General features: G+C 39.4%; 1 protein-coding gene across 1 annotated transcript in view; it reads left to right on the top strand.

Moving 5' to 3' along the window:
• LOC121870543 (dynein axonemal heavy chain 10-like) overlaps positions 1–14,141 on the top strand; it is a gene marked incomplete in the record, with an annotated part of 128,200 nt that overhangs the window by 40,179 nt on the left and 73,880 nt on the right. Inside the window, 3 exon segments of the mRNA XM_042372377.1 lie at positions 736–827; positions 10,347–10,514; positions 10,970–11,093. Coding sequence (XP_042228311.1) covers positions 736–827; positions 10,347–10,514; positions 10,970–11,093 — 384 coding nt within the window.

The following is a 14,141-nucleotide window of genomic DNA, read 5'->3' as shown; positions in this document are numbered from 1 at the left end:
CTCTTCCAACCAGCCAGATGGTCAGTCCGTCCCAACCCTCCCCCCACCTCCCACCAACCCTCCCTTCAAGAGAAAGAGTGGGTGAAAAAACTAAATTTTAACATTTAGTATTAAATAATACCTCAGATTAAAGTTAGGATAATATAATTGACATTGCTGGATTCCTTGTAAGACCAGGAATATTTTGAATATAAATATCATATATTTTGCACAAAAGATAATATATTTACTCAAGAGTAAACATTATATCTAAAATTTGTATATTTAATGCAAAATCTATGATGTTTATATTCAAAATGATCATCAAATTGTAAGAATTCCAGCAATGTAAATTATATTCTGGCCGGATAATTTGTATGAATTTTATGAGCTAAATAAAAAAATTATACTTCACCCGTGTAAAGGGGTACACCCACCGCGGAATGTGAGCATCCTGGGTTCTGGCAGGGCACCGCGTAAACGTAGAAACGCGGAATGTGGGACCGCGTAAAGTGAGGGTTGACTGTATATATATTAGAATTGTGCAAATAAACATTACTTAAATATTCCTCATTGTGTTTCTTGATAGGAATTTTCATGTTATTAGAAACTGTGTTTTGCATTACTGTACTTAGGTCACAAGTCTGTCTATTGACATATATAAAATTGTACATAATATTTGTTAACAGTAAGAAAGAAGACATGAGCCTCTGCTTGTGTGTATATCAATACAGTTTTATCCATTTGTATCGTCAGGTGTCTGGTGATCCTCGGCTACATACTGCTATTGAGAGCATACAAACAACATTTTCAAAAGTCATCCGTGAGCTGGACATTGATTTACAAAGGTAATTCAAAAGTAAATGAACATGAGTAGTTTCATTCGTGGAGTATGGCTGGTTGATTTTCTATTTGAATATATTATTGCCTAAAGACGTTTACATACAGGTATATGGAAAAGTTGCAGTGAAAAATTTTAAGTGAATATACAATAGGATATACTTTATCCTTGAAAGATGGGACTGGGGCTGACAATGCATTTGTGAATTAACTTGCTTTCCACATTTAACTGTTAACATGATTGGAATTGTCACAAACAAAAATTTACGGATTTTAGCATAATACAGTAAAACCTCGATTAACCACCCACATATGGGGGGAAGGGGCCGACTGATAATTTGAAAGGTTGGTTAATGGTAAATAAAATCTACGGAAATAAAACATACATTTTCAAAGTACCTATCCCTAACCTACCTTATTTAAGTCCCTCTATTCATTTTTGTTCATTTGCCATGCATATTTCAATAGAATTTGCTTTAAAACATTAATCACTTTAGTAAATCAATATGAACCAGCACAGAAACCGTGAATAAAAAATGGAAAAGTCAAAGAACATATGTCATCACAAAAATTGTGACCTAGTCCCAGGCTGCTGATCTGACTTTCTACCTCATTTACACACAATTGCAGGGTATCAATTATTTCTCTTATTATTGACAACACAATATACATATAGGTATATTGTTTCTCACTCTTAATTTATTTTTTCATTTTTGCATTTCTTTATGGTTCCTTATTATTATTATTATTATTATTATTATTATTATTATTATTATTATTATTATTATTATTATTATTATTATTATTATTGCCATCCAGGCCCCGATGTGGGTCAGTGACCTGTGCCCGGGTGGGCTACTCCCTGTAAAAAAAAAAAAATAGGGGTCCGGGATCGGCGGTTAATCCGAAAGTCGGTTAATTGAGGTTTTACTGTACTAAAGAATAACCTCCAGAATGTATATGTGATATTGATGAAATGACTGTGGGGTGACAAATCGTGGAACCATCATGGCCCACTAAATGATATATATACAGTAAACCCTTGTTACTCGCAGGTTTGCGATTCAAGCCTCTCCCGCAGCACAGCTAGTCACCCCCACATGCTCGCAGCATTCTCTTTCCCTTGCTTACCCTCATCCATTGCCTGTAATGCAGCATCGCTTGTGTTGTGCTCCAAACTTTAGTGTTTTGTGTGAAATGGCCCCTAATAGACTGCCTAGTGTCAGTGCTAGTGATACTAGTGGAGTGAAACATAAAAGGCAGAAGTCAGTGATGACCCTGACAAAGAAAGTTGAATTATTAGATAAGTTAAAAGAGGGGATGAGTGCTGCCTTGGCTGGTCAGTTGTTTGGTACAGGTGTACTGTAGTGCACTAAGGTAATATAAGTTGCTATTCTTGGTTTTGCCTATTCACACCATTAATGTCGTTGTTAGGTTCCTGAAATCCACAACTTTAAGTATAACGACGCTAAGTGAAAATGATTTTACCATAGACACAACAATATACAGTAAATAGGGGTTGTGTTCCTTGGATACATTTCTGGTAAAAATGTTCTCATGCAATTTCTGATTAAAGACCAAAAACTTGTTCAGCATTCTTCCAAGTTAACTTTGCAGCAGATAATGGAGTAACACTTTTAGCAATTTTTTTTTTCTTCATTTCTTTTATCCTCTTCGCCACTGATCGGCTTGTTAGCCACTTGGGCGATCATTCACGTCTGTTACGCACTGGTGGCAAGTACTGGGCATGCACCGGCTCCTGAATGTATCTGAACCTGCTGCAGTGCTTGCCAAGTCTGGTCTTGAAACAGCTTACACTCGGTGCCATCACAACATTCTCCGGCAGGTTGTTCCAAGAGTTTACAATTCTCACTCCGAAAAAAATTTGCCCTCATACTTTTATGGACTTGCGGCTTCTTCAACCTCGAGCTGTGACCCCTTGCGGGGTGGGTGTCTACCAACTTCAGGTATGGACACTCGACTGAGTAGTGCCCCTTGAGATGTTTATACATCTCATTTAGGTCACCCCTTGCCCATTTACAGGTGCTCTAATCTCTCCGGATAGCTGAGGACCCAAAGTGCAAGCACCAGTCTGGTGCCCCTCCTTTAGACAATTTCATTCAACTGGCAGTCTCTAGCATTTCTCGGAGACCAGACAGGGTGACAGTCCTCCAGCTAGGAAGTACCTCACTCTTGAAGATAGTTACGAGGGACAGACTGTCTAGATATGTAAACGACCTTCTTATAAGACCTAATAATTTAGTTGCTTGATTTAACTTCTTCTCATAATGGCTTGAGAACTTCAGTTCATGGTCAACATACACACCCAGGTCCTTGTCACTTTGTCTCTATTAATGCAGCGTCTTCATCCCTTGGGACATAAGATACGCCTTCTTCCTGTTGGTGTGTCCCAGGTGCATCTTTTTACACTTTGTGACATTGAATCTTAGCAGCCATTTCTTCAACCATTCTTGAATCACACAGAGGTTTTTCTGTAGCTCTTTACAGTCTGTTGCTTCTTAATTTCTCTGAATAACTTGGCATCGTCCATAAAAATTTGCATGGAGAAATGTACAGCTCTGGCAAGTCATTTATGAAACAAACAAACAACAACGGGCCCATTTAACTTGCCTGTGGTACCCCGTTTGTCACAGGCATACATGATGATTTTGTACCATTAATCAACAGCCACTGCTTGAGATCATGCAGAAAGTCTCCAATCCATGCTAGGACACTTCCCCGAATCCCATACCCTTCCAGTTAAATTCTTAGCCTTTCATGGGGTGCGGTTTCAAAGCCTTGGCAAAATGTAGGTACAGTAGGGTCGGGATATATCGCGAGATAGAGTCCAAGGATGTTTGCTATATACTAAATCGCGATATGTAATTACATGTAATTATTGGGGAAAATAGGGTTAGGTTCTGGAGGCCAATAAAAGTGACTAAACTTGACCTAAAACTGCTCAGACTAAAGTAAGCAGAATATAAATTGCATTGGTGGAATCCTTGCAAGACAAAGAATAATTTGTATGTGGACATCATATATTTTTCACAAGAGATAAAATTTTTAGTCTTTTAGAGTACATTTAAGTACAGTACTGCAGTACTGTACAGTTTTTCAACTAGTATTTTTGGGGCAATTTAGGGGATTTTTAAGAGTGTTTCTGACTTTATATGGGTTTTGGCTTGATGTTAAGTCCCAGGAACATAACCCCATGAAAGTTGTGAGTCTTGTGTAATTAAATTTACCGCTATAACTGTACAGTGGGGTATGCTATAACGAACGGATCCTACTACGAATATTCCTATAACGAACGGTTTTACCTATAAAATTGAGAATGCTATAACGAACGAAACTCCTACAACGAACATTATTTAAAATTTTTTTTGTTAATTTATTGTTTTTTTATTACAAATATTAATGATATTCTTTATTTCAGGGGTTTAGACTTACGACGGTGTTAGGGACCCAAATCCAGGTCGTAAGTCGAAATGGTCGTAAGTCGAAAATGCTTAAATAATACGTACACAGAAAATCTAAAATGGGTGTCTCTTTTTCTTCTCAGCACCACAAAACTCTCACTTTTAAGATTGCCAGCCATTTTAAAGTGAATTACAAACAAAAATTTTGTCTGTTTGCTGACGTTGGGACTCGAAAATACGTAATTTGACAAAATTTTCGTATGACTGAAGCAGGTTGTAACTGCGGGTGGTCGTATGTCAGGGAGGAGCTGTATTGTTGATATTGCTGCCCTGTTCCAGAATTTGAGTCCAAACATTCAGTACCTTGAGTAATTGTGTTAACAGAAGCGTTCCGGCATTAAACTGTGTTGGCAATCCTATACAACGCTGTTTCATAGTATATATTCCATCATGGCATCTTTTATAATGTTCATGGCATCTCTTATAATGTACTCAGGTACTTTACATACTATGATGGTCAGGCTCACTTGTCTATAATTATTAGTGGAGTGATGATTGCCCTTCTTGAAGATGAGACTCACATAAGCCATTTTCTAGTCTGTTCATCCAGGGATTTATAGAACAGGATCTTCAGGGGCTCGGCAAGCTCATTGCACAACTCTCTTAGCACTCTGGGATGCACCTTGTCAGGGCCGGGACTCTTATGGACCTTTAGCTTTGACAGTTTATTCTTATAGTACCCTCTTCTGTGAACACAATGTGGGTCAGTGCTGTGTCGAACAGTCTGTCCTCAAACGCAGGAAGGTTAATCGCATCCTCTCATGTGAACACCAAGGAAAAGAAGCTGTTCAATGTCTCAGCTTTATCCTGGTCAGAATCTGTGTAACTACCATCTTCAGGCCTTAGGTCTGATACTCCTACTCGCGTTTTATTTTTGACTTAGCATAGCGGTAAAACGCCTTTGGGTTTGGCTTGACCTCGCTTTCAACCAGCCTCTTGAACTCATTTTCAGCCCTTCTACACTCTGCCTTTGCTTGGTTTCTGGCTCTTGCATACATTCTCCTGTCCTGTTCATCGTTTGACCTAACCCATGTCTTGAATTTCTGGGTTTTCTTCTCAACTTTGTCAATCGCCTTATGGTTCATGCGTAGGGGTATCCCCGTATTCCTAGAGGCGCACTGGGTTTGTCCTTGGTTATATATTTATCGATCAAATGGGTCACTTTACTAGTTATGATATTCAGCATAGTGTCTGCGTTCTTGTGCCTTAGTGAGTCAGGACAATGGATGCCCCTCATCTCTTCTCTCATCCCGTCGTAATTTCCCTTGTAATATTTGCACCTTGGCCTGCCTTTATCATGAACGAGGTAACAGTTAATTAGGAATGACAACACTACATGGTGACTGGTGTCAACTGGCTCTAGATGTTCCAGTTTGGCCACCATACACTCTTCGTTTTTTATGATGAGGTCTAGTTGCTTGGGTGTTTCCTCCCCTCTGTAATGTGTCGGGTGTTTAACTTGTTGGAAAAGAAAATAATCTCTCAGAGTTTCTACATAAAGAACAATAGGGTTATTCAAGTCATTTGGGGGAACTCGTTTCTCCAGTTGATGTCGCCATAGTTAAAGTCCCCCATGATAAGGATGTGGCTAGGGTTGAGCATCACTTCTTTGTCTATTAAGGCTCTTAAGTTCCTTTGGTTTAGTAAGTTACAGTTTGGGGATCTGTAGATACTCCCGACAGTAATTAAGTCTCCTCCCTTGAATTTAATTTTACACCACTTGGATTCTTCAAAAAAATCCTCTCCCTGTACCCTCGCCTGGCTGGCTCTAAGGTCTTGCTTAGCATAGATAACCACACCCCTCTTGCAAGTTTCTTGGGAAAGGTTCATAAATGAGTCATATCCAGCAATACTGAACTCGCATTCCTCTGGGTCGATTCTCCTGTTCTTGTACAACAGTTCTACAAATCCTACAATATCATGTAGTGCTTTAAACTCCTCTCTCTTATCTAGGAATTTGTCAGTATTAGTGTACATGACATTTAAGATATAATTTGTTCTCGGTAACGTCTCTGCTGTTAGTAGTAACTCCGACCCCCCTCCATTCTCAGAAGCTGCAGCATTTGCTAAGTACACTGTATTTTGCAGGGTGTGGTTAGAAATGTCATTGTTTACACGGCGCTTGCTTCTTCCCGGGTGGGAGGTAGAGCGGGTGGAGGGTGTTCCTGGCTCTGTGTCACACACTTGCTTCCACTACCCTCTCCCTGGATATAACCCATGTACACCCGTCCCCGTTCCTCTTCGACTCCTCTCTCTTATGCTTCAAGCCCTGTAGGAGCTTCTTACGCTGTTCCCTATGTAATACCGTGCGATCTGGGCGAATGAATACATTCTGAAACGTCTCGCTCTTTGCTAATTTTTTTATGTGCCGGATAACCTCCCATTTCTCCTCCTCACTCACTAGTGTGATCTTGAGGGGGCGAGGCTTGTTCCCCTGCTTTTGTCCCAGCCTCCTCACATTCTGGGGGGGGGGGTGGCTGGCATTGTCAGAGCCTCTACAAATATTCTCAATCTGCATCATATCATGTGTTTTCCTAGTCTCCGCTTCATCCGCCTGGCTCACAGGGACTCCATAGACTATTACGTTGTTCATGCGCTGGAGACTTGCCCGTTGCTCCTCCTCTCCCTTAACAGTATTTCTGCTAGTTGCCATCTCTTCAACATACTTCTTCAGAATCCCTAGCTGCTGCAGAACCTGCTCTGATCCTGCATTACTCTCCGCCACCTCCCATGGCCCTGCTAAGCTGAGCATAACTCCTCTTCACTACCACCTCCGTTCTATCAGCTACTTCCTCAGTCCTAGCAAGGATCTCTTTCTCAACTTGTTCAAGTTTGGCAACCAGCAAGGATCCAGCTTCATCTATTTTCATCCCTGGGAAACTCATTTCCCTATGGCTTGCAATCGCTTCTCTTACCTTTATGGTGCAGCCAGGGCAATACCAACAACAGCCTTCATTCTTTACAGCAAGTTGTACCATCCTAAACGTTGTATCTACCTCCAACTTCACCCCGCAGTAATTACATGTCAACAGATTTCATGGTACCGCCTTAGCCCCTGGTTTCTGACCCCCCATGGTTGTTGCTGTTTAGAAGGAGGGAGGGGGGTGCACAGACTGTACAGATCTACTCAGCCTTAAGCCCACCAGTTTACCAAGAAATGTATTTCAGATTGTCTTTTTAATAATAATAATATTATTTATCCTTATTATTACTGTGATAATTGCTTTTAATCTGTGACCTGGTAGCAGGGCCTTAGCATGAAGGTCCCTTTAAAAGCCCTGTTCCGTTGCCTGGGTGTAGGCCATTATGGCTAGTGTCATCCACCAGGCAAGCACAATTTATTTCATCTGAGGAAGTGATATACACCTCAGTGGGATGACTTCCTTTATAATCACATCTACTAATTGAAGTCTAAGTAAAGTGAGATATGAAGGTGATCGTGACCTTATGGCAATTCAGTGTTATTTAAAAAGGAAGAAGAAAAAACAAATAAAACCTAACTGCCTCCTGTTGGTGTTTTAACCTCCTCAGCACTGTATGTCCTGTGTTGCCTTATGAGTTGTCTTCAGTTTTTTGCCTCTTTTTCAGTTCACCTCGGCGATTTGAAGGTATCTATGTGCTATCTCTACGTACACTGCGTTTTACTATGAATGACGGTTTATACGCCCACTCAGTCCTTTAGAAACACACACACAAAAATCTTTCTTTAGGGCAGTAATAGAATGCCTTTAAGGATAGCCAAGCTTGTTGATTTTTTTTCATTTTAACTATTATTTTGTGGTTGTAGGCCTCTTGACCTGGGCTGCACCTCCAAATAGGTGGAGAATGAGTTTTCAAATATACAATTGTGTCTAGCATTAAAAATCCTACATCTTTTTACACATTCTCATCACTAAGATGATCTTGATAATCTTATGTAATCACCGCCCAATTTCTGCCGCTCAACAACGAAGGCCCGAGTGTCAAACACACTTGTTACAGAGACGCAACACGACCTGACCCACACACTAACCCCCTACGTATAATCTTCCCGATGCAGTTGTACCAATGCGTTGATTTCATCACATGCAACTGGTTAACCTAACCTTCCACCTTGGAGGCTACTATTGGAAAATATATTACTTTTCTTCTAAAACAAACATCCCTGAATGGCAACATCACTAATTTAACCAGCCAATGCTTCTTCTGTTGCAGTCAGGTGGTGGTGGTACACAAATTGGTCCTCCTAAAAAGTAAAAACAGATTTTAATATATTACTTGGTAAAGCATACCAATAGTAAACAGCTGCTTATCTGAGTATACGAGGTCTGTCCGGAAGGTATCCAGCCATTGTGAACATTGTGAGAACTGGTCGCTCGGCCTTGATGTAACTTATCAGCCACTCAGAGAGGACCGTACTGCGCATGCATGAACAGTCACACTCCCGTGGGACAACTCAGTTGACAGGCCGACGCCGTTGAGTGAGCGTGGGTACTGTGTGACCGTCGCATTTACAATGACCAAACAATAACGAAGGAGTACTACATCGAAGTTCTTCACCAGCTGAGGGATGCGGTAAGAAATAAACAACCGCAGCTGTGGGCAAGTGGTGACTGGCAGCTTCATCATGACAGCGCGCCTGCCCATTCTTCAATTCTCGTGCAGGGTTTTTTGGCAAAACCTCGCATCACCCAGGTCTCTCAGCCCCCCTACAGCCCAGATTTGGCTCCCTGCGACTTCTGGCTTTTCTCAAAGCTAAAATCGCCGTTGAAAGGGAGGAGATTTCAGACCGTGGACAAGATTAAGGAGAATGCGACGAAGCAGCTGATGAAGATCCCGAAAGAGGACTTTGCAGACTGTTTTGGAAAGTGGAAGGGATGCTGGGAGAAGTGTGTGAGGTCCCAAGGGGAATACTTTGAAGGGGACTAAGGTGCCATTGTCCTAGATAAGCAATATTTTTTTTAATAGTAAATGGCTGGATACTTTCCGGACAGACCTCGTATGCGAGATCACAGAGTCCTGTTGTCTATAAATATATGATTAAAATTACAAAATGTATGAAGACTGTCATGACAGTCAATGTAAACTAAGATGATTGAAAGCCAAGGTTAGGTTAGGTTAGGTTAGGTTAGGTTAGGTAAGGCTGCCAAGGTTTTAACCACTGATATGAGAGTAACCTTTATGTTAATATCTAATCAGGAGTAGGAAACTTTACTAACAATCTAGGTTCCTGCTCTCTTCTAAGGCATTTATGGTATAATACAGTAGGTTAGATTTGGTGACCAAGAGATTAACTGAGAAGTTTCGCTTACAATAATGACATTAGAAAATGTTTTAACAGTGTACAGTACATGATAATGTTTTGCTACTTCCAATTACCAACAATATTGGTTGTTCAATGTGGGCAGGGCTTGAAGGCGAGGAAACATATGGGGTAAAATACTGTAAAGAACACCAAAGAAACCTTTAAAAACCTTAACTAACTTCTAAAACCCTAAAACTTTGAAGGACTTACCTTATTCTTCTTGTTTTCAGTGTTTACTGTGTTGATGTAGTTTTTGTTGTTCAGGTAATGGTGGATGTCAAGATGATCATAAGTGCACCCTGCGGGGTCTAATTTTGTTATGCCATGATTTGCTTAAGTCCCCTACTCAATTATGTATTAGTCGCAGTGATTGGCCAAGAGAAGACACACCACTGCCACCTGTCGGCATTTTGAGAACTAATACTAGAGTTTGTATGAACACCACAACTCAGTCCTGAACCAGTAGTGAATTGCTCTTGCAGTAGTTCGTATGGACTTCAGATCTCCTGGAAGTTACTAACTTCGTAACTCAGCAGTGTTAGTGAATCTGGGCCAAGGTCATGAATTTAATTTGAAAGAATATTAGCCAAGTTTGGCTGTACCATGAGGCATGCAGATTTCCATTGTCTACCGAAAATATTATCATACAGTACTGTACTGTAATGGTGATAATTTTAATAAAATATTTATATTGGGTAGGTGTAATAATCCCCAAAAGTTTCATGCTTGTAACTTAACAATGCTTGTTTCCTCTAATCCAGTTGGTATGCTTATGAACATGTCTGGCGTCGTGACAAAGCTGGAACAGTGTCTAGGTTCTGCAAAAGCAGCCCTTCTGTTAAAGAATATGATGACAAACTGAGGTTCTATACTCATCTTGCCTCGGAACTCTCCCAGGCATCACAAGAAGTAACTCATGGCTGTGTAAGGTATGACTGTAAAAGTTAGACTTGTTTGTTTAAATAAAAATAGCAATTCTATGAATAATAATTTGGTTTTCTTTTTTGACAAAAAGAAGAATCGCATTCCATAAAAAAATAAAAGCGATGTTCAAAAAATTATCGAAAAAGAAAAAGTTTCTTCATTTATCCTTTTCTTCAATTGATTGTCTGTTTTCTTTTGCCACATTTTAAAGTTCATTTGATCTGCAGTGTATGTTCATAATTTAATAAGAGTGTTGAAAAGATTATTTATTACCCAGCACTGTACTTTATCCTCTTCATCATTGTGTCTTCTTAATTTACTAGCTCTGAGAATTTCAATGAACAGATTTTCAGGAAAATTTATGTGTACTGTACTATATATGTTTCCTATTTTGTGAGTGGAGGAAAAACACTCGTAGAAAATATATACACTGATAAATTTTTGATGACTTTTTTTTTAGTTTGGATGTTCGATTACTGGTGAGTCAGATAGTAAGTCATGCTATGGATTGGGTGAAGCTACTAGGTAGTGGATTACTGCAGGAAGCACGTTCCCGTCTTCAGCATGTTCTTCATCAGGTCACAGTAAGTTTCGTCAGAGTTTTTGTAAAACTACCTGATAGTGGTACATTGTTTTATGGAGTGTATAATTCTCAGAGTATAAATTTAAAGGAAAGTTTCCAGATGTATGAAAGGATGCCTTGGTAAGTGAACGTATAATTGATGTTCATGGGGTAAATATGCCTCGGATTGTAAAATCCAAAGGCCTTCATATTGGTCACACATGACTGACTCGTGTTCTTTTAATGGAGAGGGTACCCCCCCACCTTGTGATGACTGTCTGGTCCCATTGACTGTTTGACACCTCCTGGTGGAGTGCCTCAATCTCAGAGTTCTTCGTTGTAAGCACCTTCCCCAGTGCCGGGGAGGAGACGGGTCTTTTTGCCTCTCTTTGGTGCTGGGGGTGAGTATGGTTTTACGAAAGTTCTGTTATTTAATACAGTCAACCCTCACTTTACGCGGTCCCACATTCCGCGTTTCCACGTTTACACGGTGCCCTGCCAGAACCCAGGATGCTCACATTCCGCAGTGGGTGTACCCCTTTACACGGGTGAAGTATAATTTTTTTATTTAGCTCATAAAATTCATACAAATTATCCGGCCAGAATATAATTTACATTGCTGGAATTCTTACAATTTGATGATCATTTTGAATATAAACATCATAGATTTTGCATTAAACATACAAATTTTAGATATAATGTTTACTCTTGAGTAAATATGTTATCTTTTGTGCAAAATATATGATATTTATATTCAAAATATTCCTGGTCTTACAAGGAATCCAGCAATGTCAATTATATTATCCTAACTTTAGTCTGATTTATTTATTTACTAAAAAGGTAAACAGTCTGGTATTCCCACACATTTATCTAGTAGGGACGTTGGTGGGGGGAGGGAGGGAGGGACCTGGGACTGACCATCTGTTACCGTGTGAAGAATATTTTTTTTTTATTAACTGAAGATTTTTATTTTAGCTCATAAAATTCATACAAATTACCCGGCCAGAATATAATTTACATTGCTGGAATTCTTACAATTTGATGATCATTTTGAATATAAACATCATATATTTTGCATTAGACATAAAATTTTTAGATATAATGTTCACTCTGAGTAAGTATGTTATCTTTTGTGCAAAATACATGACGTTTATATTCAAAATATTCCTGGTCTTACAAGGAATCCAGCAATGTCAATTATATTATCCTAACTTTAATCTGAGGTATTATTTAATACAAAATGTTAAAATTTATTTTTTTCACCCAACATCTCTTGAAGGGAGGATTGGTGGGGGGTGGGGGGGAGGGTTGGGACGGACCGACCATCTGGCCTGGTTGGAAGAGGGGGGAGGCAAGGTGGGGTACTTTGATTGACAGATAGTGTCGTGAAGAATATTTTTTTTTTTTATTAACTGAAGATATTTGTTTTAGCTCATAAAATTCATACAAATTACCCGGCCAGAATATAATTTACATTACTGGAATTCTTACAATTTGATGATCATTTTGAATATAAACATCATAGATTTTGCATTAGACATACAAATTTTAGATGTAATGTTTAAGCTGAGTAAATATGTTATCTTTTGTGAAAAATATATGACATTTATATTCAAAATATTCCTGGTCTTATAAGGAATCCAGCAATGTCAATTATATTATCCTAACTTTAGTTTGAGGTATTATTTATTACTATACCTGGTTTTCCCCCAAAAATTTCTCAGAGGGAAGAGCCAGCAGTGTAGTGTGAGAAGAGGGGGAGGGAGTCGTGTCCATTATTTGAATGGACATTAACTTGGCGACTGTATTTCTCTATTTCTCTTAAGTATTAATTGTGTGCATGTACCATCATAAAATTAAGATGTTATTTTTACTACAACATAGTTATGTGTCGTCAAAAAGTGGAGTTTGGGGATCGGCCTGGACTCCATTTCAATTAATCCCATATGTTATGTTATTCACTTTACGCGTTTCTCGCTTTCCGCGGTACCCTCCGGGTTACATTAACCGCGTAAAGTGAGGGTTAACTGTACTTATGTTTTTAATTTTGCATTATTTGATTTTAGTCTTTTAAGCCTTTAATGTATTTAAAGTGACATATGACCTAAGCTCTTGCTTCGCCAGGGATGTAATTACCGCAACAAATTTTTTTTTTTTAGATCTTCCTGTAGTTTTGCCTAGTCATCATCAGATTTAATTATACGCCCTATTTTAGTGTTGTCAGCAAATTTACTTAAGTTGCTGTCTACGCCTATATCTATGTCATTTATGTATATTAGTTAGTATCTCTTAATTTAACGCGGTCAATTGAATCCCAGAGGGTCCCTGCTAAGTGAAAACCGCTGCTATGAATAACAGAACATATGGGATTAATCACAGAATTCCAGCCCCACCCCCAAACTCCACTCTTTTGACGACAAATAACTATGTTAGAGTAAAAATTTATCTTAACTTTTTATGGTGGCATGAAAAACAAGTAACATAAGAAGAGTGTTAGGGTTAGGAAAGATAAAGGTTAACATGAAAAATAAAGAATAGGTTAAAAACGAAAAGGTTTAAGGAACACTCACGGTAGTAGAAGAGGATGGGTCGGCATAATGATGGAGGTTGTCTGAGGCAGAGGGCAGATTATTAGTTCCCTCAGGTGAATCACTATTACTAGGTGAATCACCATTACTAGGTGAATCAATATCACTGTCACTTTACAGTTGTCATGGCTTCCTGACAAATCCTCAAAAATCAATTTCACTATCACTTCATTACCGCCTTTGGGCTGGCTGTGGTGGGGTTGCGGCTAAGAACTCGGTTATGTTTTTCTGACGGCTGGCTTTGATGTTGTCGTGGATACACCTTGATGCCCATAGCCTGCACCAGTCGGGTTATGGAAGACGTTGCCATGCTTCATCGTCAGTGTCGCGGGAAACGATGGACTTAATTTTTTCTGTTAACTCTATGACACACCTCTATCACTATGACTTAAATCCAGGCTCTTCGGAGAATGACTTAATTCTTCCTCCTCTTCACTGGATGGTTCTTTCTTCCAACATCTCGTCGGCAGTCACTTCAGGAT

Source organism: Homarus americanus, unplaced genomic scaffold (assembly GCF_018991925.1).
Source record: "Homarus americanus isolate GMGI-L3 unplaced genomic scaffold, GMGI_Hamer_2.0 scaffold32583, whole genome shotgun sequence".
NCBI lineage: Eukaryota > Metazoa > Arthropoda > Malacostraca > Decapoda > Nephropidae > Homarus > Homarus americanus.
Note: the sequence above shows the minus strand (reverse complement) of the source record. Positions and strands in the feature narration are given on the sequence as shown.